Source organism: Rana temporaria, chromosome 3 (genome assembly GCF_905171775.1).
Source record: "Rana temporaria chromosome 3, aRanTem1.1, whole genome shotgun sequence".
Classification (NCBI taxonomy): Eukaryota; Metazoa; Chordata; class Amphibia; order Anura; family Ranidae; genus Rana; species Rana temporaria.
The window spans coordinates 150,803,991-150,828,840 of NC_053491.1; the positions used below are offsets into that span (position 1 = coordinate 150,803,991).

Here is a 24,850-nt window from a genome sequence, read left to right on the forward strand (position 1 = left end):
CCTAAGGACCTTTGTTATTAGGCTTTGGACTTCTTTCGATGGCATCAGTTTGACATAAGTTTGAGATATTTCTGACCTGCAGGTGACCTACTTGTGATCTTCATTTGACCGGTTTTAAGCAGGTTTTGTGATCCTATGAACTTGTACGAGAATTAAGAAGGCGCCTAATTCAAATCGGTGAGTTGGGGGCGTGTTTTATTTAAATGAAGCGCGTCCCCGTGCCAAACGAACTGCGCATACGCCGTCCCTAAATTTCCCGCCGTGCATTGCGCTAAATGATGTCGCAATGACGTCATTGTTTTGACGTGGACATAAATTACATCCAGCATTGCGCTAAATGACGTCGCAATGATTTGACGTGGACGTAAATTACATCCAGCCCGATTCACGGATGACTTACGCAAACGAAAAAAAATAATTAAAATTATACGTGGGAACGACGGCCATACTTAACATTGAGTACGCCACCAAACAGCAGCTTTAACTATACACCGGAAAAAGCCGACTAGAGACGACGTAAAAGAATGCGACGGCCGCTCGTACATTCGTGGATCATCGGAAATAGCTAATTTGCATACTCGACCCGGATTACGATGGGAACTTCACCCAGCGGATGCCGAAGAATTGCATCTTAGATCCGAAGGCGTACGAAGACGTACGCCTGTCGGATCTAACCCAGATGCCGTTGTATCTTGTTTTGAGGATTCAAAACAAAGATACGACGCCTGAAATTTGAAAGTACGCCGGCGTATCAGTACTGATACGCTGGCGTACTCTCTTTGTGGATCTGCCCCATCATCTAATTATATATATGGAATCATGAACCCATTAGTGATTAATAAAATCGCAAATCTCATAGTGACAAATGATGTGTTAAATGATAATTTTACAATCTGAAATAAAGCAGTTCAGGTCGGACTCAACATTTAAACCTGTGGGCACCCCTGCCTTAGTCTCATATCATAGTCTCATGCTTCTAATTGGCTATTTTACTTTAAATTGGAACTGTTTTTATGGTTCTCTTTTGCCAAATATGATTATATTATATTTTAGTGATATTTTAGTGTTGTTTTATTTAGAATTGCACTGTTTTCCATAAGGATTGTTATATTGACCTTGAGTGTTCAGCTGTTTTGGTTAGAAGTTTAGTTTTAGTTTTGCGCTGACTGAACCCTTATTCCATGGGTGATTACTTTATTTATAACAGGTACTTATATAGCACCATCAATTTACATATTGTACATTTACATCAGTCTGTATCCTCATAGAGCTTACAATCTATGGTCCCTAACTCACATTCATACACACATTAGAGCCAATTTAACCATCAGCATATCTTTGGAGTGTGGCAGGAAACTTGTGAAGGAACAGGGAGAACATGCAAACTTTGTTCAAGCAGTGCTGCTAGACAGAAGTGCTAACCACTTAGCTACCATGCTTTTCAGCTGTTAAGTCACAACTAAATGGTGTTGAATTCAGAACCATCAAAGTACAAGAGATATATGGAATTATTGTAGGTTCCCATGCTATATGTGTTAATTGATCATTTCATGCAAATTAAACCTTTATGATTACAAAGATTAAAAATGTGGCAGTCAGTTTACCTATACTTGTAGAAGGGTGCAGGTATAGCTCTCATATTAATGTGCTGTGTTGTTATTTCTGCACACAGGTCTGATTATTGTTTAATATATGATTTCCAGTAAAAATAACCCCTACATATGCACATGCCCACATATATATTTAAATACATCAAAATATAAAATGTTATTTAAAAAATAAATACAAATTCATTTTTTTTAGAATTCCACATACAATTCCTAGAACACTGTACCTGATGGGGTTATGGACAATACAGCCTTAGGGGAAAAAAAACTATGCTTTAAGCGATTAGTGTGTGTTTTAAGTGTCCTATATATTTTCCCTGATGGCAATGGGAAAAATGCTGCTGCATTATGTAAAACTATTACTTTAGTTGTTTACATATAAAAATGGGGTGCCTCGAGCTTTACATCATTTTAAAGGGTGCCTTGGCTGAAAAAGAGGTTGAAGCACACTGATCAAAAGAAAGTTTAAAAAACAGTTGCATTACGTCTCCAGCAGTTGTTATTAATAATAGCAGTTGCCTCATTAACAACAGTTTTTCACCTTCATTAGCTACTGCATAATTTATAAATTTCACACCTGGGAAGATAATAATTCACATTTAGGATAGCATTTCAAAATAAAGGCAATGCATGTTAATGCAGGAAAAAAAATGTTTTGGTATATTTCTTTCAGCCAGTGGCATGCCTATTTCAAACCTGCATCAGCTACTAACAGATTTTTCTATACATATAAATATAAAATAGCATTTATTATTTACTAAATGTAACAATATACCCTTAGTTCAAAAAATCCTATCTCTGTACTTGCGTTCTCAACTATATCAAAGTAACTCTGACCTGATTGACCCAGCTCTCCTTCTGTAGGCCAATAACAATTTTCTTGACAGCATCACTTTGCTGGGTTTTGACATGTCCAGCTCTGAGAAAAATTATATGTCATCTCAGTTTGATTACATCCTCCAGCTTATTTCCCATTTGTAGAGAAGTGGCTTTTGCTGCATTGGGTCTCACTCTGTTTACGTATAATTGATTGCTTGTAGTGCATTCTCTGACATTGCTACCTGTTGCTGCCTCTTTTTTTCCAGGTCAACTGGCTGCAGGTACGTGTGAGGTTGTTACATACGACAGAGATAGTAGTCAGCCCCGAAGGACTATAGCCCGACAAACAGCTCGCTGTGCATGTAGAAAAGGACAGATTGCCGGCACAACAAGAGCAAGGCCAGCCTGTGTAGATGGTAAGCGTCCCTTATTAATACATATTTTTAAAAAGTTTTGAAATTATGAAGATATTTAAATATGTTGAGTATATATTATAGTATATATTATAGTGGTTTAGTAAATGTCCTAATTTCTTGAGTAGGTCCAGCTATAACTCAGCTAAAGGAATTCTGTCATGGGAGTAATATATTCCCACCACAGAGTACTTTGTTCTGTGGTGGGCCCATATTTGTACTTTGTTCTGCTTGTTGTTAGATCATTTATTCTTATGCCGCATACACACGATCAGGCTTTTGCCCGGCCAAATCACATTGGAATTCCGACGGAATTCCATCGGAAAAAGATAGAACATGTTCTATATCTAAAGCCCGATGGAATTCATCGGATGGGGCTACACACGATCGGAAAAAGTCCATCGGAAATTCTAATTGTGTGTACGGGGCATAACAGGACTTTTATTATGAGGACTATTTGTAATGTATTTTTCTCATTGTTGTTGTTTTTATTGTGGATATGCCATAGGAACCAGCTTCAGATTTCACATTAAAGGCCTATGGTTGTTTAGCTATGTCTTTCATGATTTAAGAAAGATTCACAGAGGAACAAAGGACACTTGTCATTGTTTGCAATTGTCTCTTTTGTAGAATCAAGTTTTTTAAGATCCTACTTTGGAATTCTAAGGCCACATAGACTTGTTAAATAATAGCTTGCACAATGTGATACCCACACATTTTAACAGTCTGTTATATTTTATTGCTTGTATACTTGATTCAGTATTGTATGCGGTGCACACAAAATGTTTATAATGCATGTATGCATTTCAAAACATGTTTATGCTCTCCAGTGGGGTGTAACAAAGTGTTGTTTTACTGCCGTAGAGCTGAGGATAAAGATGTAAAATAGTAAGCCAGACATTTAATGGAGCGTTCTAATATTCCTTGAATCCTGAATAACTGGACTCAAAACATTTTTGAATAATACAAATGAAAAATGTAGCTTATGAGATGTACCCACTGCTACCCGATTAGTAGCTTAAAAAATGCATTTTGCTCCAATTCAGATTCAGAGTTTTAATGCCACCCTTAGGCTAATGTGACTTTTCCTGCGTGAAAGTTAATGCAGTTGAAAAAAATAAATAATAAAAAAAACACTTGCAGTATTGTTAGAATAGTATTTCTCCTTTTTTCCTTTTTGTTTCTAGTATTTTGTCTCTCATTAAAATGATCACTGCATATGACTCACTGCCAAAACAGTAGCAGCCTGGAGCCTTCTCACATGCTAATTCTGTGAGGCAAATGTTTGTCTTTGGAAAGAATGCAATTTTGTGTCACATAAACAAATTGCATCCTTTTGCAGGTACTGTCATGTCAAACAAAGTTTCATTTCCGTTGCTTATATACAAAGACGTACTTTTTGAGAATAATCATCATAATGACCTATGGACAGAGTTTGTATTGCATTACAATTAAACCATGATTGAGTTAGCTTACTTTAAGGCTATTTATGCCAAAGCATGTCAGATATTGCCTGTAGTTTTATGAACTAAATGATGTAATACAATAATGTTTGTATTTCTAAAACATGTGACATTATTCATTGTTTGTCTAAACTTCTATTTAGAGTGGTAGTAAACTGCACCTTTTTCTAAAAAAAAAACCTGAAAGACAATGCCATAATGTGCTAGTATGCATTGCATCATGAAATTCTTACTTTATAACAAAGCCCACCAGCAGCATGCTGTTACAGATAACGTGGCTTTCATATTCACCCTGGCTTCCTTCAGTGTTCACATTCTCCTGATCTGCTGACAGCCTAAAGATTTATTGTTGCTCAGGGGCTCTGGGCTTCAGAAAAATGGCAGCCTCCAGTGAGCAGAGACAGGAAAAATTCTGGAGGCACTTTACAGCACACACTCATTTTGGTAGCATAATTATTAATGTGCAATGTACACTATATTGTCAAAAGTATTGGGACACCTGCCTTTACACATACATCAATTTTAATGGCATCCCAGTCTTAGTCTGTTGGGTTCAATATTGAATTGGCCCACCCTTTGCAGATATAACAGCTTCAACAAGGTTTAGGAGTGTGTTTATGGGAATGTTTCACCATTCTTTCAGAAGCACATTTGTGAGCTCAGGCACTGATGTTGTTTTTCAGGGCTTGGGCTTGGTCCCTTAGTTCCAGTGAAGGGACATCTTAAGGTGTCAGTATACAAAGACATTTTGGACAATTTCATGCTCCCAACTTTTTGGGAACAGTTTGGGGATGATCCCTTGCAGTTCCAACATGACTGTGCACCAGTGCACAAAGCAAGGTCCATAAAGACATGGGAGAGTGAGTTTGGGGTGGAGGAACATGACTGGTCTGCACAAAGTCCTGACCTTTAGAACGCCTTTGAAATGAATTTGAGCGGAGGCTGCGAGCCAGGCCTCCTCATCAAAAATCAGTGCCTGACCTCACAAATGGCCTCCTGGAAGAATGGTCAAACATTCCCATAGACACACTCCTAAACCTTGTGGACAGTCTTTCCAGAAAAGTTGAAGCTGTTATGGCTGCAACGGGTGGGCCAACTCAATATTGAACCCGACGGACTAAAACTGGGATTGCATTAGCAACAAGTTAACATGTTAACATGCACATAATGTAATGCACCTGTTGTTTAACTACTAAATGGTGACATAACATTGTTTAGTAGACAAGTTATTCCAAAAACAACTTTATTTAGCACTGGAAAGAAGCAACAGTATATGCCATGTCTATTTTCTGAATTCTTTACTAAACTGAAGACGTTAAAATCTTTAGTACTTTTCCACATTACTCAGAAAACTAGGCAAAGTGTAGTTAGCATGAAACATTTTAAAGGGCATTTTTTTTAAAATTGATTAGTAGTTTAAAATGGTTGGTGACAGAGCAGATCATTTTGTTGTCATCATCAATAAAACATCTGTGTGTTTTTTTTTTAATTCTGCAGTATATTGTATATACATTTATACAGATTTTTTTTAAATTGCATACTGTGTATAATATAATTCTTAAAATAAAACTTAAACATTTTTTTAAAGGACCCAACAATGCTCTGCTATGTTTAATGGTCTACTATTATCCTTTTATTCTAGTAGTTGTACAGTGAACTGCTTATTCTCTGACTATTAGGAAATATAAGCCCCAAGAGCCACTTTGTTAATTTACTCTGTACACCCTGGACTCAATTCTACCATTTTCTTTGATGACCTATTGGGCGAATAATATATGCTTCATTGATCTTTGCTGTCACATCTAAAGAAAGGTAGGATGTAGCCTGATAGTCCATGTAATGAATTAATATAAAACATCTAGCTAGTTCAGCAAAATCACTGGCACAACATTGCAGTAAGCAGCATCTCTTCTATTATTTTAATATATAACATAGAAATATATATTTTACCTTTTAACAGCAGAATAGGGAATATGTTCTGACAGCCACATTACTAGTACACAATAGATGTTCAGCTCTTCTACTCAGTAACTTCAAGGGAAATGTTAGGGTCATATATTGATTTATACAACAGAAAAACAAAGTTCCAAGCCTATTTGGCCTCTACAAATGTTATTCAATGGCATGTCTATTTTTGTAGCTGGAATTGACTGGAGGTGGCTTAGGCAGAACAAATCTATGGTGATAGATGGAGATGTGCCTTGAATAGATCAGTGATGTGACTCTCCTTACTGTACTGTATAAGAGGACTAGTTAGTCCTGCTACATATATTGTTTCACCTTTGTCTTTGTAGAATATTCAATATTGTTTTACAATATTGCATTATTCACTAACTCCACTAATACCCACATTGATAGGATTTCTTCTAGTATTAATATGGTAATAATGAACAAATGTATACTTTTCTAAATGTTGTTAAAACAGGTATGCTTTTCTAAAATAAAAAGAAAAAAGAAACGTGTAGTATGTATGATTGTGATAGCTATAGCATGGGTACCATCTTGTGAAAATAAGGGGGTCTTCCTGTGTAGCTGAATTCTTATTTGCCTTCTGACCATTTCATTAAGCATCTGAAAGTGGTTGAAAAGGCTAAAGGTTTTTTTTACCTTAATGCATTCCCTGCAGCTCCCCCTACCCAAATACTTACCTAAGCCTGATCTTGGTCCAGCACTGTGCCAGAGAGCGGTGTCACTGCTCTCTCTCTCTCCCTCCTTTCTGGACTCAGTGAGAGCATGGGGAGCCATTGGTTCCTGCTGTTGTCATTTAAATCTAGTGACGTGGGGGCGAGGCAGAGATGCACTTTGTGTGTTAAAAGGTAGATCTAAACTCTAAACTGAATGACATTTAGTTAAATAAAGTGCTGTATCATAAACCATCTTTCATTATAAAATACCTTGTCCACCCTATTTTACAATGTTTTTTTACAATGTTTTTTAATCTTAGAGCTACTGATCTCCTCCAGATCTCCTTCAGCCTTTTGCCACCTTCTGCCTACATAATTGACCTTGATTGGCTTCCAGATAGAGGCAGCAGTGTCAGCAATGCTAGTCATCAGCAAAACATGTAATAGGGTAACAATGCAGGGGCACAATTAAGGGATAGTTGTCACCCTATAACAGAAAGCATTTCTGCAAATATAGCCATAACAGGATCAAAATGTGTTCTTGATGAAAGCTGCCTATTTAAATAGAAGCAAATCTTGGAATGGCATTAACATGTTAAAACATATGCAATATTTTAGTAAATGGGTTATAATCTACTTTAAGCTATGAGGACCACACATACAGAAATATGTATAGATAAAATAGTAAAGTATACATTTGTAATAAAGTATTGAAGATTTTAAAGACATGGGACCTAATGTGGCATATAGGGTCTAAAACAAGGGTCTCCAAACTTTCTAAACAAAGGGTAATTTTATTGTTCTTCAGACTTTGGGGGATTTGTTTTGCCCTAACTGTGACCAGCGGTAGTGGAAATTTTCCTACCATCAGTGGGAATAAACATCGGCACATTTGGATTTAGGGGGAAGAATAGTGTCCCATCATTGGTGTAATTGGGAGGAATAGTGCCCCATTGTTGGTGTCATTTGGCAGAATAGTGCCTCATATCAGAGGGAGGAATAGTGCCCCAAGAGCCAGATAAAGGCAAGAAAATGGCCACATCCAGCCCCCGGGCCACAGTTTGGAGACCACTGGTCAAAAACCATGCATTCTACCAAAATACCTGCTAATGCCCTGTACACACGATCGGATATCTGATGGAATCTAATCCGATGGATTTTTTCATCGGATATCCGATGAAGCTGACTTTCATCAGTCTTGCCTACACATCATCAGTCAAAAATCTGACCGTGTCCAACGCGGTGACGTAAAACACTACGACGTGCTGAGCAAAATGAAGTTCAATGCTTTCGAGCATGCGTCAACTTGATTCTGAGCATGCATGGATTTTTCTCCGATGGAGTTCCACACAGACAATCGTTTTTTTTATCCATAGGAACATTTTAAAACATGTTCTATTTTTTTTCACCGATGAAAAACAAACCGATGGGGCCCACACACGATCGGTTTGTCCGATGAAAACAGTCCATCGGTCCGTTTTCATCAGACAAACTGATTGTGTTACAGGGCATTAGAGTATGGACACCTTATAAAGGAATTCTGCCTACCCTAAGGCAGCCCCAAGCATTCATATTTTTTTTTATTCAACCAGGGGGTTAAATGGAAAAAAATATCTGATTCCTCTTCCACACATTTAATGTGGATGTGGGAAATCCTCCCTATGTGCTATTGTGTTCTGATGGAGGTAAGCCTTTCCCAACATCAGAATACAATGATCAGTGCTACCAGCTATAGCTGGGAAATCCTGACAGAAGTCTACTTCTACAGGGTGCCTGTATGTGGATAGAAATTTGGCCAGTTCCTGCAGAACCGGACAAATTTCGATCCATGTATGGCCGTCATTAGAATGATACTGTATGGGTCACACTGCCTTCCCATATTTTCATAAAAATAAAGGAACTCCAATATCTAGAAATCACAGTTGCTTGTGTATACACTGTAAATCTTTAGCAAATTCGAGAGTGATTTATTTTTTGCTGTTAACTGATCCAATAAAGAGTAAACCCATAAGTCTTCTTCAGTTTATTAATAACAAATCATAATTGCCAGGAGAGGAAAAAAAAACATTATATTATTCCATTACTTTTAGTGACAAATTTAGCTGTTAATTGCAAATTATTTAATACCACCTGCAGAGACATTCATCACTTTTCTTTCTCCATGTTAAACAAATGATTTTCTTTCCAATGATTAATTTACTATCCAGCTACAAACAAATAATTTTATGCTGAACAGTGTCTCAATGTTATTAAAAAAAGTTAGGAGCATTTCTAGGCTAAGTCTTGCCTGAAAATGGCACTTGTCCCATCCTGATGTAGTAGCCCAACAAATATTATGGGATGGGATAGGGTTTTGGCATTGCAGATGCCAGGAAGATAGCAAAAACAGACTCTATATTTCTGTTCTGTTTTTAAAACTTCGATTTTTTTGTAATTCTTTATTTAGAAAAATAAGAGTTGTGCAGAGCATACATTAGAACTATACACAGGTGGAAGAAAAGGATTAGTGTCACAATATGATATGTACAGCTGTTAAAGAGTAAGAACAGTTTTTGTTTTTTTGTTTTTTTACAGCGTATGGATGTCAAGTAAAGTCTAAGGTTACATACTAAGCTGTAGATAAGCATTGAACAACCATCTTTGTGAAAAATGGAAAATCCAATATTTGGTAGGCATATATAGTTCAAGTAAGTGGGGAGGTTCCCATTATGAAGATAAGGGGGTAGAAGATAACATAAGTGAGATGGGTATGAATATAGAAAATAAATAAAAGGGGGCTTACCCTTTGGTAGTATGGGGGTTCCTACAAGTGCCATCAATCTGCTCAAGCTCCTCAGAGAATACAAATTACGAGTTTTAATTAAGCCTATGCGAGCCGAACAGAAAAAATCAAAAGTGCCCATTATGAAGGCTCATATGCAAGTAATTGGCCATACAAGGGGTATTGGGGTTTGGGTACTGACCTGGGGGTAGCAGTGATTTTAAGGATGCTTAAAGTGCAACAATAAAAATGGAAAATTCCTTTAAATATAGTTCCTGGGGGGGGGTCCCTTAGTCTACCTGTAAAGTGGCACATCTGTAGCATGCATAGTGCATGCTGCAGCTAAAATTACATTTCTAAAAAAACAAACATTTAAAAGTGACTCCTGGATGCAATCGCCAGCAACCGGTCTGGTATGGATATTAATGGTAAGGGTCTGGCATGGATTTTGGGGGGACCCCAAAATGCTTAGATAAGGGTCTAGTATGGATTTTGGGGGGACCTCAAGCCGTTATTTTAGAGAACATTGGTGTGAGGTCTCCCCCAAAACATATGCCAGATCCTTATCTGAGCATGCAGCCTGGCAGGTCAGGAAATGGGGGGGAAAGCAAGCGCACTTTGTCCCCATGTTGATGTGACAACGGTCTCTTCCCCACAACCCTGGGTTGTGGGTGTGGGGATCTGTGGGCAGGGGGTGTATCATAATCTGGGACCCCCATTAAGAGGGGGCCCCCAGATCCCCCCATGTGAAAAAGTATGGGGTACATAGTACCTCTATCCATTCACCATTTTTTTTTAAGTAATAAAAACAGAGACCATTCCTTTATGAAAAAGTAAAAAACAGTGTCCCCAAATGTAAATTCATCTTCAATCATGCCGCCCGCCGAACCCAAAAACAAAAAAAAAACATTTTTCAGAAGAAAAAGTAAGCACAATTTAAGTCTAGGGTGTTATTAGTCTAGACCAGATATTGATCTGGTCAGTTAAGTAGCAGGGGGGGGGGGTGTAATCAGGGGGGTTGTTAATTTCAATTAACAGCAAAACAGCTGAAACTGATTAACAACAGGTGCACTAGATGGGCAACAATGAGACAACCTCCAAAACAGGAATGGTTTTTCAGGTGAAGGTGTCTGACATATGTTTTTTGCCTACTCATCTTTTCTGGCTGTTTATCACTAGTTTTGCATTTGGCTAGGGTCAGTGTCACTACTGTTAGCACAAGGTGATACTTGGACCCTATAAAGGTCATTGCCAGAAGGTTTGCTGTGTCTCCCAGCACAGTCTCGAGAGCATGGAGGAGATTCCAGGAGACAGGCAGTTACTCTAGGAGAGCTGGATAGAGCCGTAGAAGGTCTTTAACCCATCAGCAGGACCGGTATCTGCTCCTTTGTGCAAGGAGGTACACTGCCAGAGCCTCACAAAATGACCTCCAGCAGGCCACTGGTGTGAATGTCTCTGACCAAACAATCAGAAACAGACTTCATGGGGGTGGCCTGAGGGCCCAACGTCCTCTAGTGTGCTTTGTGTTCACTGCCGGACACTGTGGAGCTTGATTGGCATTTTCCATAGAACACCAGAATTGGCAGGTCCGCCACTGGTGCCCCATGCTTTTCACAGATGAGAGCATATGTGTCAGACGTAAAAGGGTCTGGAGAAGCCGCAGAGAACTTTATGCTGCCTGTGACATTGATCACCATGACCGGTTTGGTGGTGGGTCAGTGATGGTCTGGGAGGCATATCCATGGAGGGACGCACAGACCTCTACAGGCTATACAATGGCACCCTGACTGCCATTAGGTATCGGGATGAAATCCTTGGACCCATTGTCAGACCCTACGCTGGTGCAGTGGGTTCCTCCTGGTGCAAGACAATGCCCGGCCTCATGTGACGAGAGCATGCAGCCAGTTCCTGGAGGATGAAGAAATTGATACCATTGAATGGCCCCCACGCTCACCTGACCTAAATCCAAAAGAACACCTCTGGGACATAATTTTTTCTCGGTCCATCCGGTGCCACCAGGTTGCACCTTAGTTTGTTCAGGAGCTCAGTGAGGCTCTGGTCCAGATCTGGGAGGATCCATTGTCTCATTAGGAGCATGCCCTGATGTCAGGCATGCATACAAGCACTTGGGGGCTATATAAACTAAAGAGGACTAGGGATGAGGCGAACACCCCCCCCCCCCCCCCGTTTGGTTCGCACCAGAACCTTCGAACGGACCGAACGTTCGCGCAAACTTTTAGAACCACATTGAAGTCTATGGGACTTGAACGTTCGAATTCAAAAGTGCTCATTTTAAAGGCTAATATGCAAGTTATTGTCATAAAACGGGTTTGAGAACCCGGGTCTTGCCCCAGGGAACATGTATCAATGGAAAAAAACAGTTATAAAAACGGTTGTTTTTTCTGGAGCAGTGATTTTAATGATGCTTAAAGTGAAAAAAATGAGATTACTATAAGAAAAAAATCATCTAAAACTGCTTGCGGCTTTAATGTAATGTCTGGTCCCTGCAATATGGATGAAAATCATTGAGAAAAATAGCATGGGTTTCCCCACCCCCCTCCCCCAGGTCATTACCAGCCCCTTTGGCCCTATATACTTTGAACAGCAGTATACAGGCGGTGCAAACAAGACAGGGACTGTAGGTTTGTTGTTAAGTAAAATCTGTTTGTGATTTTGAACTGGTACTTTTCTAAAGTGTAGCTCCAGCCAAAAAAACTATTTTAAAGCTTTTCTGAAAACATAGAGAAGGGTTATCACCCCTGCAACATTTGTTTTGCTGTCTGTGCGCATCTGTTCAGAAGAATGCAATTCACTTTCTGTCCCAATGACAAATGATTTTTTGAAAATTCACCTGCCTGCCTGTCAGTATATTAGGAAGAGCGGATCTAGCTAAACTCAATACAGTGTATAAATATATATACAACACCTGGGATGCATATATATCCTCTACACTAGCCTGCCTGCTCTATCTAACTGCAACAAATTACACTCTCTCTCTCTGTCTCTCTATGTCCACTCTTAACCACCGCAACACACTACACAAGGCCAACTTCCAGGCGGCCTTTTATAGTGTGGGGCATGTACTAAACCCCCTGAGCCATAATTGGCCAAAGCCACCCTGGCTTTGGCCAATTGTGGCTCTCCGTTTTTTGCAAGCTGTGATTGGCCAAGCATGCGGGTCATAGTGCATGCTTGGCCAATCATCAGCCAGCAATGCACTGCGATGCCGCAGTGAATTTTGGGTCGTGACACGCCACTCGAATTTGGCGCGAACGGCCTATAACGTTCATATTTCAACGAACGGTCAAATATACGTTGTTCGAGTCGAACACAAAGCTCATCCCTACTGAGGACCATTTTGAGTTGTTGCAATGAAATTCCAGCAAAACGGACTAACTTGCTGCATAATTTTTTCACTTTAATTTTCGGGGTGTCTTTGAATTCAGCCCTCTGTAGGTGGATAATTTTTATTTCCATCAAATGATGTGCCATTCTTTCATTCCTAACACATTACCCAGTCCATATCAGTATAGATATCCAGCATGTGATTTTTGCCCGAGATCTGATATTTTCAAAGTGTTCCTTTAAATTTTTTGAGCAGTGTACTTACCTTCATTGGATACTGGGTGCTCCTTTACTCCTTTTTCTTTCACATCATACGCAAAGTGCACCTTACCTGCTTGCCGACCGCCCACTGCAGTTTTACTGCAGCAGGTTGGCTCGGCTGCGCAAAATCATGTAATATAACGTAATGTCTCCATGTGGCCACTAGGGGTGCACGCCGCCAGAGGCACATGCGTGCCCCCGTTGTTGATGCGAGTGCCCGGTGGGCGCAATCACTGTCAGGCACCCACGATCGTTCATGTCAGAGGGAGAACCGGGAGCTGTATATAAACACACATCTCCCGGTTCTTTCAGGGGGAGCAATGACTGATCGTATGTTCATACAAAGTATTAACAGCGATCTGTCATTTCCCCTAGTCAGTCCCATCCCCCCTTCAGTTAGAACACACTTTAGGGAACATAATTAACCCCTTGATCGCCCCCTAGTGTTAACCCCTTCCCTGCCAGTGACATTTTCACAGCAATTAATTAGGGTAGTGCATTTTTATAGCACTAATTGCTGTAAAAATGCCAATGGTCCCAAAAATGGGTCAAAAGTGTCCGCCGTGTCTGCCATAATGTTGCAGTACCAATAAAAATCGCAGATCGCCGCCATAACTAGTAAAAAAAAATAATAAAAATTCCATAAAACTATCCCCTATTTTGTAGACGCTATAACTTTTGTGCAAACCAATCAATAAATTCTTATTGCGATTTTTTTTTTTTACCAAAAATATGTAGAAGAATACGTATCGGCCTAAACTGAGGGGAAAAAAAATGTTTTCATTGATTTTTGGGGATATTTATTATAACAAAAAGTAAAAAATATTGCTTTTTTTCAAAATTGTCGCTCTATTTTTGTTTATAGCGCAAAAAATAAAGACCGCAGAGGTGATCAAATACCACCAAAAGAAAGCTCTATTTGTGGGAAAAAAAGGATGCAAATTTTGTTTGGGAGCCACGTCGCACGACCGCGCAATGGTCAGTTAAAGCGATGCAGTGCCGAATCGCAAAAAGTGGCCTGGTCTTTGGCCAGCCAAATGGTCCGGGCTGAAGTGGTTAAGGCCGCATACCGAGGCAGTAGCCCAAGCCCAAACAGGGCTTTCCACCACCTTTTTCTTAAACTGGGCACGGACCTCTGGAAACCAATTTCTTCCATCTGCCCACACCCTATCAACCTACAATACTGACTGATGGAGTCAGTCCAGTGTGATCTACAGTACACCCATTCAAATTAGTGACAGAGGAAATATTATCTTGTAAGAAACATCTTTTAGGAGGCTAAATCAGGTATGAATTTATGTATGTGAGATCATGACCTAAACCAAAGCAGAGGTGCCAATGAGAATGTATTGACTTTAACTTTGATAACCATAATTGCCAAAATTAGTTTAACTAACAGTTTTATCCTGTTTGTAAATAGTACTTGTTATTTGCACTGTAAATATCTAATAAGTGGTAACTTCACAGACATGTTGGTATTAGTTGTGATTAACTAAAGATTATGAGCTAGATTCATGTAGCTGGGCACATAGTTTTGCTGGCGTAGCGTATCGAATATACGCTACGCCGACGGCGCGCAGAGAGCCCAGAGCAGTATTCACAAAGCACTCGCCCCGTACGTTGCGGCGGCGTAGCGTAATATGCTCGGCGTAAGCCCGGCTAATTCAAAGTAGGCAGGTAGTGGGCATGCTTCATTTAAATTAGCCGTGACCCCATGTAAATGAAGGTCCGATCGAACGGCGCATGCATGCTCAGAATCACGTTGCATATACTCCCTAAGATACGACGGCTCAATGCGAACGACGTGAACGTAACCTACGCACAGCCCCATTCACGTACGACTTACGTAAACGACGTAAAATTCGACGAATGTTCCAACGTCCATACCTTAACATGGGCTGCGCCTCCCATAGCAGGGGTAACGTTACGCCGCACGTACACCTTACAGCGCAGACTACAGCGACGGGCACAAGTACATTCGTGAATAGGCGTATCTAGGTCATTTTCATATTCTGCGCGAAAATCAACAGAAGCGCCCCCAGCGGCCAACGTAAATATGCACCCAAGATCCGACGGCGTAAGAGACTTACATCGGTCGGATGGAATCCAAATTCAGGCGTATCTAGATAGGAGAATAGGGCGCATAGATACGACGGCGCATTTGTTCACTTACGCTGCGTATCTGTAGATACGCAAGCGTAAGTGCTCTGCGAATCTAGCGCTATGTTTTTGGTGCATTTTGTTATATTTTTAGTGGGTAAAGTGGACACTTTTTTAACTTTTCTATTTCCAATCACCGTATTAATTTTAGTTTTTGACAAATTAAATTTTTACATAAGATATATATAACTTTCACTCCAGGTTTACACATTTTCCTAACTCAGTCGTGTGAGAAAACAAAACTCTCAAAATAGATTTTGAGGTTTATTATCATTGTTTAATTATTTTTGGGTGAAATATTTGAGAACTGGTTTTAAAGGTGCAGGAGCAGAACATTTGCCAATAAAACTGTATAAAAAAATTGTGCAGCGCTATATCATATTAATAAAAACAGTATATAAATGTTGTGTTTATATGTTCTCAGAAAACAATTCACATAAAATGTAGAGTCTCAAAAATCAATCTTTTTATTGTGATCTATTGGCTGGGGTTGGGCCTCATTAACCCTGCAAGCACTATTTGACAATTTGCTGATATAGAGATGGTCATGATTATCTTGTAAGCAACTGATTTCTCTTGCTTCTGCCCACGTGTGTTTTGGATTCCATTGGAACACTGGGTCTGCAACATTGTGTGATAGCTAGAATAGGTATATATCCGGTGGATTTCTTTCTTTGCACTTGCACTATGAATATTTCTTCTTTTTTCAGATTTTCTATGGGACTTTATTTATGCATCACTATTTTTGAGACACTGCTTAATATTTATTTTTGTTTGTTAATTGTTTTCTGAGAACATATAAACACAGCATTATTTAATGTTTAGATTCATATGATATAGCTCTGCACTATTCTTTTATACAAATTTATTCTGAGCTTAGTATCACAAACTAAAGATATACCCAAGTGCAGAGTTTTTCTGTTTATAATCAATAAAACAGCCTCCTAAAAAAAGATTACTGCACTCGACCAGTTATCCATTTGTTAATTATTTTGTGATTCAAACTTAGCCTGACAAATATTCTTTATGCAAGTTGCTGTTTATTTTTTTATTTTATTCTCAGAGGGGTTTCTTGGAATGTTTTTCTTAGTTTGCTTGTTTTAGTGGCTGCAAGATTGGGCACTTATATTGATTTCCATTTCAAGATAAAAACATTCACCTTTTACTGCACCTTTAATATATTGCCATTATAAAACAGACCATAGTACAGCTTTTAATGCTTTAGTACTGGAAGGGGTTGCTATATTCACTTTTCCTGATGGTCACCTAATGAACTGCCAGTAATTATGTTACAATACATGAAAATCAAAAACACCTGTAGAACAAACTAGACTTTATATATATACAGATATACTCACTTTATTAGGTACTAATCAATAATCAACAATCCTGTTCAATTGCTTGGTAACACAAATTGCTAATCAGCTAATATCTGCTAATATCCAGTGAGCAGCAGTTGTGTGGACAAAAATGCCTTGCTGATGTCAGAGGAGAATGGACAGACTGGTTTGAGATGATAGGCAACAGTAACTCAAATAAACACTTGTTACGACCAAGGCATGCTGAATACCATCTCTGAACACACAACACATCAAACTTTGAAGCGGATGGGCTACAGCAGCAGATAACCACCTTGGGAGCCACTGTCAGCTAAGAACAGGAAACAAAATTGGACAATAGAATATTTGTATGCCCCCCCCCACATGCTTGTATGCATGCCTGACAACGTCCTAATGAGACAACGGATGGTGTCCTGGGATATTTCCTCACAGATCTGGACCAGAACGTCACTGAGCTCCTGAACAGACTGAGGTTCAACCTGGCGGTGTTGGATGGACCGAAACATAATGTCCCAGAGGTGTTCTATTGGATTTATGTCAGGCGAGCATGGGGGCCATTTAATGGTATCAATTCCTCCATCTTCCAGGAACTGGATGCATACTCTCGCCACATGAGGCTGAGCATTGTCATGCACCAGGAGGAACCCAGGACCCATTGCACCAGGGTAGGGTCTGACGATGGTTTAAAGGATTCCATCCTGATACCTAATAGCAGTCAGGGTGCCATTGTCTAGCTTGTAGATGCCTGTGCATCCCACCATGGTGAGCGATGTTGCAGGCACCATAATGTTCTCCACAGCCCCTTCACGTCTGTCACATGTGCTCAGAATGAACCTGCTCTCATCTGTGAAAAGCACAGGGTGCCAGTGGCAGACCTGCCAATTCTGGTGTTCAATGTCAAATGCCAATCAAGCTCTACAGTTCCGGGCAGCGAGTACAGGGCCCAGCAGAGGATATTGGGCCATCAGGCCACCCTCATGAAGTCTGTTTTTGGTTGTTTGGCCAGAGACATTCACACCAGATTCTCCTGGAATCTCCTCTATGCTCTTGAGACTGTGCTGGAAGCCACAGCAAACCTTTTGGCAAAAGCACATATTGATGTGACATCCTGGAGGAGTTGGACTGCCTATGCAACCTCTATAGCAGTGTTTCTCAACTCCAGTCCTCAAGGTGCCCCAACATGTCATGTTTTTAGGCTCGCTGTTATTTTTTTTTACCTGTCAAGTGCCTATTGCTGTCACAGGGATGTTTACATTCCTTGTGACAGCAATAAAAGTAATAAAATAAAATAAATGAAAGCAACAGTGTAAAATAAAATTAATAATTAAAAAAAAAAAATTAGTGCCCCCACATGTGGTTGCTCGCAAAGGCAATCGCATTTTGTCAGTACCGCACGCAAACAACAATCGACTAACATATGTAGGGTATCACCAAGAACATCAGATCATGGGCAGTAATTCTAGCACCAGACTTTCTCTGTAAATCTAAAGTGGAAAACTGTAAAGGCTTTTAAAGCATCGCCTATGGATAGTGAAATGTACATCATTTGTTGCCGCTACACGGGTGTGTGTATTTTTAAAGTGTGACATATTTGGTATCTATTTACTTGGTGTAACAACATATTTTATATTGCACAAATGTTATGTATTGTGTTTTTTGCATTAAAGTAATTTTTTTCCCCAGAAAATGCGTTTGAAAAACCTCAAATACCATGGGACATTAAAAAAAAAATGTAAAACCCACCAGTTTATTCTCTAGGGCATCTGCTTTAAATAAATATATAAGGTTTGGGGGTTCTGAGTAATTTTCTAATAAACAAAATGAGTGTTACATGTAAACTAAAATTGCCAAAAAGCCTGGTCGTTAAGTGGACATAAACATACATTTAGACACAACATACACACACATCAGACAAATATATAATAAACCAGACTGTACACATATATAATATACAAAAGTACTTTCTCCTTTGAATGTGAGTGGTAAAACTTAAGAACACTTGAGGTTATTATACAAATGCAGTGATCATCAGTCACTGTTGCTGATTAATCAAGATCAGGATAGTGAAGATTAAGATGTGGTTTAGACACATTTTGATGAGAGGTTGAAATTAATGTATGTGAATGATATTTTAAAAGAAGAAAAGTGGTGATATATATGCTGCCAATATCTCTAGTGGAATTTACATGAAAATTACTTTCATCATTGTATCATATTATAATCGGTCACCTTTTAGGTATCAGCAACAACATTTATGTTAATTGCATTTCAAGACCAATAAAGCTCCAACATGTAGGCATAGCCTGAAGCTGAAAAGTATTTATAGCTGCCTGTCTTCTGCAACACAGTAATATAAAATAATAACTCTGAAACAAAATCAACTACTGAACAATATAAATCATTGTGCAAATTCTATTGTTAAACCAATTTTGTTTATCATTAATTAGAATTCTAAATCAGGTTAACCCCCAGTGGGTAGGAAAATTCAATAATGTTACAAAATGTATGTTCCAATTACTACCAATCAAATTCAAACCTATATTCTTCCATAATTTTACAGTGCATGTTTAAGCCTAAACCAGCATTTAGAGCAAGCATACTAATTATTCCTGAACATCACCCCAATTGTATCAGTCCAGTACACACTTTGTTCAACAGTACCAATTCCTGATGAAATGTCAAGGCTTTTTCTGACATAGGAGTCAGAATAAAATTGAACTTGGAATGCATACATTCTTTTTCTGGCACTTTCCTGCTTGCACACCCAGTCCTTAAACAATGCATGTCATGTATTATGAAATGAGACCTTTGAAAATATAAGATCTGAATAAGGCTCGTTCACACTTGTATGACTTGGGACTGCAAAGTAATTTGACATGTCATACCCCATGATTTCCAATGAGTACCGTTCATATTTGTGCGACTTCATGTCGCAGCAACTTGAAAGTAGTCCCTGCACTACTTTGGTCTGACTGATGCGACTTGAGGTCCTTAGACCTCAAGATTACACAGACATTGTTTCAAGTCGTGTCAAAGTCATGGCACAACTTTCAGGTCTACAAGCGTAAAGGGGTTTAAAAGAAAAACATGTTAAATCTTAATTTTTTTCTTAAATTCTGCACATGATTCGGTTTAGGAAGTTTCCTATGCTTCCCATTTTCGCTTATTTTCCTTGATACATCTTACTGTTTACCCTGTAACCACACAGACATAACAAGCAATATGTTTGTCTCTGTGCTTTTTTTGTGACAATGATGTGAACATTTAAATGGCATTGGCAGAAGATCAGCCAATGTATGTGAATGGTGAAGACTAATTAGGTAATTTCGAAGGTAACACACACCAAGAACGAACAACGTCTATGAAGTGTAAAGCAAAGATGGTTTTAAACAACACAACCATGTAAATAACTCCAATCGACAATTTACATATCTTGCAGTTCTCAAATATATCAAATGTGAGTTTAGTAATTGTAATAAACTATTTACTCTATGGTTCCTCCAGAAGACACATAGCTACAATTTCAAGTTGGAAGAAAGGAGGTTTAACCTTAAATTACAAAAAGTGTTCTTTACTGAGAGCAGTTAAAATGTTGAACTCCTTCCCCAGGAAGTGATACTACTTAAGAGTGTTGAGAGCTTAAAAAAAAACGTATTGATGTCTTCCTAGGGAAACATAAAAATACAGGGCTATGGGAATTGTTAGACAATAAAAGTCACACGTGTTGAACTGGATTGACCGTTTTATAAACATTATTTTTAAATCAGGTAACTTTTCATTAAAGTATACATAGAAATTACATTACACAGGTATGTTTACACAACAGTAGTATGAGTAAAATTGAGATACAATCATACTAATATATATCAAAAGTTAGCAGCATATTTTTGTTGTGTAAAATAACACTTGAACAGAGACAGCTTGGTGTGAAAGAGAATTGTAAATACAGAAATTTGCAAACACATATACCTCTGAGACATCAGTAAAGTAGAGATATTAATTGACATATCTTGGTTGAAGGTTGAGGGCAAGACTATTGAAATATGTGATGGTAATCCCTGTATACTCTAAACTTGCAATAAACAAAGCAGTGTCTTCTTGGGGGGATTTCTTAGTTGGTATGTATTTTTTTCTTATAAGAATAACATTTATTCACTCAACCCATTTTTGGCAAGTAGGAGAGTGAGGGGAAAGCCAGTACTGTGCTAATAATTTCCTGGCACAGTATAAGAGTCAAGTGAGAGCTATAAACACAATCAGAGTGTACAATTCCTCATAAAGTACACATATTAAAGGCTCAAAGTGGATTTGCACAGTAAAAGTCTGATCTATAACATATAGGACTTCTCTCTAATACCACACCAGTTTGCATCCACTTCCTTCTACATGGAAATAGTGTTGAGTCCTGCATGAGGGAAAGAAGGTGTTAATAGATATGAAAACTAATGCCCTTTCTGTCAGTTTCCAACATACTAGTAATGACTCTGCCACCTGCAGGAGATAAAGTCTTGCTTGAGACTGTAGCACATGGCGCTGTTGTAAAAACTGGTGGAAAATCTTGGTATATGAAATTCTCCCTGCAGTTGATCAAAAGACTTCAAGGTATTGCCTTCATAGAATTGAAAGATATATTTAACTCTGGCTGACACCCACTGTTTAGAATCTGACAATTTATACAGTTCTAACCCGGACCTATTGCACCAAATGGGGGGTACTCTGAAGAAACCCTGAGAGATTGAGCCTATGTTTAAGCTTCCTCCGTGGTGTTGTCAACTGTAGGATAGTGAGGGGGTGCATTAGGGAAGCCTGTCTCTAAATGGCAAAAAGCCATATATTCAGTAGCCCAATGAGTCAGCATACATCTATTCCGATTAGTTGTGGTAGGTAAATCCCAACCCACAATAGGCAACTGTAAAATAAGAATACACATGTGGTACTGCCGATTACCGACAACGGTAGCTTGCACCAACTGCCACAATTTTGTATAATATTGTACAAGATAGGTTTACCATTCCAAGCCAAGTAATCTTGAGGGTTTGCAGTAACCATAATACCTAAATAACAAAACGAGATGACCACTGCAATTTGTGAGGCTCCATCTGGTAACAGGTGCACCAAGGGGTCTACAGGAAGAAGGACGGATTTGTGCCAGTTTAACAAGAACCTTGAGTAGAATCTGAATTGCTTAATGAGTTGTATTGTAGCAGACAAGGAACCATCTGTGTCTCCCAAATATAGCAGGGTGTCATTTGTGTAGAGGGAGATCTTATCTTCAAGTCCTCCTCTCCTAAACCTGACTATATCAGATGAGGCTTGTACCCAGGCTGCCAAGGGGGCTCCAGTGCAAGGGCAAAAAGCAGAGGCTACACAGGACACTCATGCCTAGTGCCAAGCTCAGAGTGAAGGCCTCGGAGAGGTTATTATTGATCTTAAGCTTTGCTAATGGAGCAGCATAAAGCAATCATGCCCATGCTGTAAACCTGGGGCCTAGCTGGAATTTCTCAAAAACAGCCCATAAATAATTTTACTCAATACCATCAAAGGCTTTGGCAGCATTGAGGGAAAGCATATCCCTGCCTCCCAGATTATCCACCGGAATCCGTACATTAGGGAAAGGGTGTCTGATATTAAAAATGTGAGGATGGGCCACTATAGAGCATATGACTGCTTTGTCCTCAATTGCATATATGAAACAAGAATTTTTCTCCCATGGGACGTTAATGCAGCGACAACATAGTAGTTATAAAATCACATATTTATTATACAAATACAGTAAAACCTTGGTTTGAGAGTAACTTGGAAACTCAAATGATTTGTTCCACAACCATTTATTCATAAGTCCTTCAGTTTATAGTTCATATAAAAAGATTATAGCAATGTGATTGTGTGGTTGTGTAACCATAAAATGCCCATCCACAAATTGAAGCCTCCACAAGGGAATTAGAAGCAAAATCCAGCAGGAGCTACAGAGTATAAAAGAGAAGATAGTACCTCCAAGTGTAGCAATATGGTTACATTTAATGAAGGTACAACATTTTACAACACACATGGTTGATAATTAAAACAGGCACATTTAAGTATGGAAGCATCTAGGGTAAAGCTGTCCACATAGACCACCCCCCACACCGCCATTGATGTCATCCCTTCCACGCTGCACTCCATAAGCGGTTCAAGCCTCGCTTTCAAATCACTCTACTGCAGGGTAGTCTTCCCGGTCACGATTGCAGATTGACAGCAGTGAGAGCCGGTGGTGTGGAGGACGGTCTATGTGGACAGCTTTACCCCAGATGCCTGCATACTTAGACGTGCCTCTTTTAATCATCAACCATGTGCATTGCTAAATGTTGTACCTTTATTAAATGTAACCATATTGCTACACTTGGAGGTGCTATCTTCTATTTTATACTCTGTAGCTCCTGCTGGATTTTGCTTTCAATTCCCTTGTGGAGGCTTCAATTTGTGGATGGACATTTTATGGTTAAACAACCACACAATCACATTGCTATAATCTTTTTATATGAACTATAAACTGAAGGACTTATGAATAAATGGTTGTGGAACAAATCATTTGAGTTTCCATTATGTCTTATGGGAAAATTTGCCTTGATATACAAGTGCTTTGGATTACAAGCATGTTTCCAGAACAAATTATGCTCTCAATCCAAGGTTTTACTGTATAAGAACATGTACATAAAAGCAACATGTCTAATAATGTGATAGAAGGATTTAAAATGACACACAATACAAAACCCCTGTGAGATAAGGCTAAAGGTATTACAATAAGATATACCAGATGAGCTTTTGCAATATTTCCTTAGGGTGTAACAGGTGTGGTAATTCTATAAAGCAATATAGAATAGGTAAGAAGCATATACAAAAAATATTTCTTTCAAACCAGTAATCAAGCATTAAATATCAATTACAATATTTCTACACTAAAGCCCTGTACACACTATCAGTTTGTCTGATGAAAACAGACCGATGGACTGTTTTCATCGGACAAACCGATCGTGTGGGCCCCATCGGTGAAAAAAAAAACAGAACATGTTTTAAATTTTTCCTATGGATAAAAAAACGATCGTCTGTGTGGAAGTCTATCTGTCAAAAATCCACGCATGCTCAGAATCAAGTCGACGCATGCTCGGAAGCATTGAACTTAATTTTTCTCAGCACGTTGTAATGTTTTACGTCACCACGTTTTGGCATGGTAGGATTTTTGACTGATGGTGTGTAGGCAAGACTGATGAAAGTCAGCTTCATCGGATATCCGACGAAAAAATCCATCGGATTAGATTTCATCAGATATGCGATTGTGTGTACAAGGCTTTACAGAGTCATCAATCGTGTTTAGCTGAACAGAGGTGCGCCTAATGATTTGTCGCCTATTGAACAGGCTGGATGCAGGATGACATAAAAAGCTGCACTGCTTAACTATGAAATAAGTGTGGCTGTATTGTGTGGCAGATGTGTGTAAAGGCGTGTGTCAATAGGCTTTTGGCTTGTTTTGAAGGCATCAATTTGAAATATTTCTAAAATGTGAAATTTGTTGACAGGTGTATTTGACCTGCAGTTGCCCTTTATTCTGCCTTGCATTTTACCTTCAAGCAGGTTTTACATGCCTATAGACCTCTTTAAAGTGAACAAAAGCTGACAAAATAAATAAATATACATTTGAAATGCCAGTGATTGGATAGAAAATGGACGTGCCTGGAGATAATTTTAGCCAAGATATGTCTAAAAGTCAAATCTAAAGGTCATATCTAAAAGTCAAAGCTTAAACCAGTGCATGTGATATATAAATGTCTTAGTTAAAATAAATGGTCATTTTGTATAGGTTTGATTGGAATCACCTGTCATGTTAGTTGCTTGCCCTAAACTGTGCTATACTTATACTCAGAGTATAATTTAACATTGTAGTTCATGACATTTATCACATTTACCTATTTGCATTTTTCCTTCTTAGTTAATTTACTGATTGTTCTTTTTTTTTTTTTTTTTTTATATGCTCATGTTTGTTTAGGGAAATAATATAAAAACTGTAGGAATAAAACACAAGC

The 24,850-nt window shown here is 38.8% G+C and overlaps 1 protein-coding gene across 2 annotated transcripts in view; it reads left to right on the forward strand.

Moving 5' to 3' along the window:
* TAFA5 (TAFA chemokine like family member 5) overlaps positions 1 to 24,850 on the forward strand; it is a 596,064-nt gene that overhangs the window by 310,129 nt on the left and 261,085 nt on the right. For both annotated transcript variants that reach the window (XM_040343646.1, XM_040343647.1), the window contains exon 2: positions 2,693 to 2,842. In XM_040343646.1, coding sequence (XP_040199580.1) covers positions 2,693 to 2,842 — 150 coding nt within the window. The remainder of the gene's footprint in view (positions 1 to 2,692; positions 2,843 to 24,850) is intronic.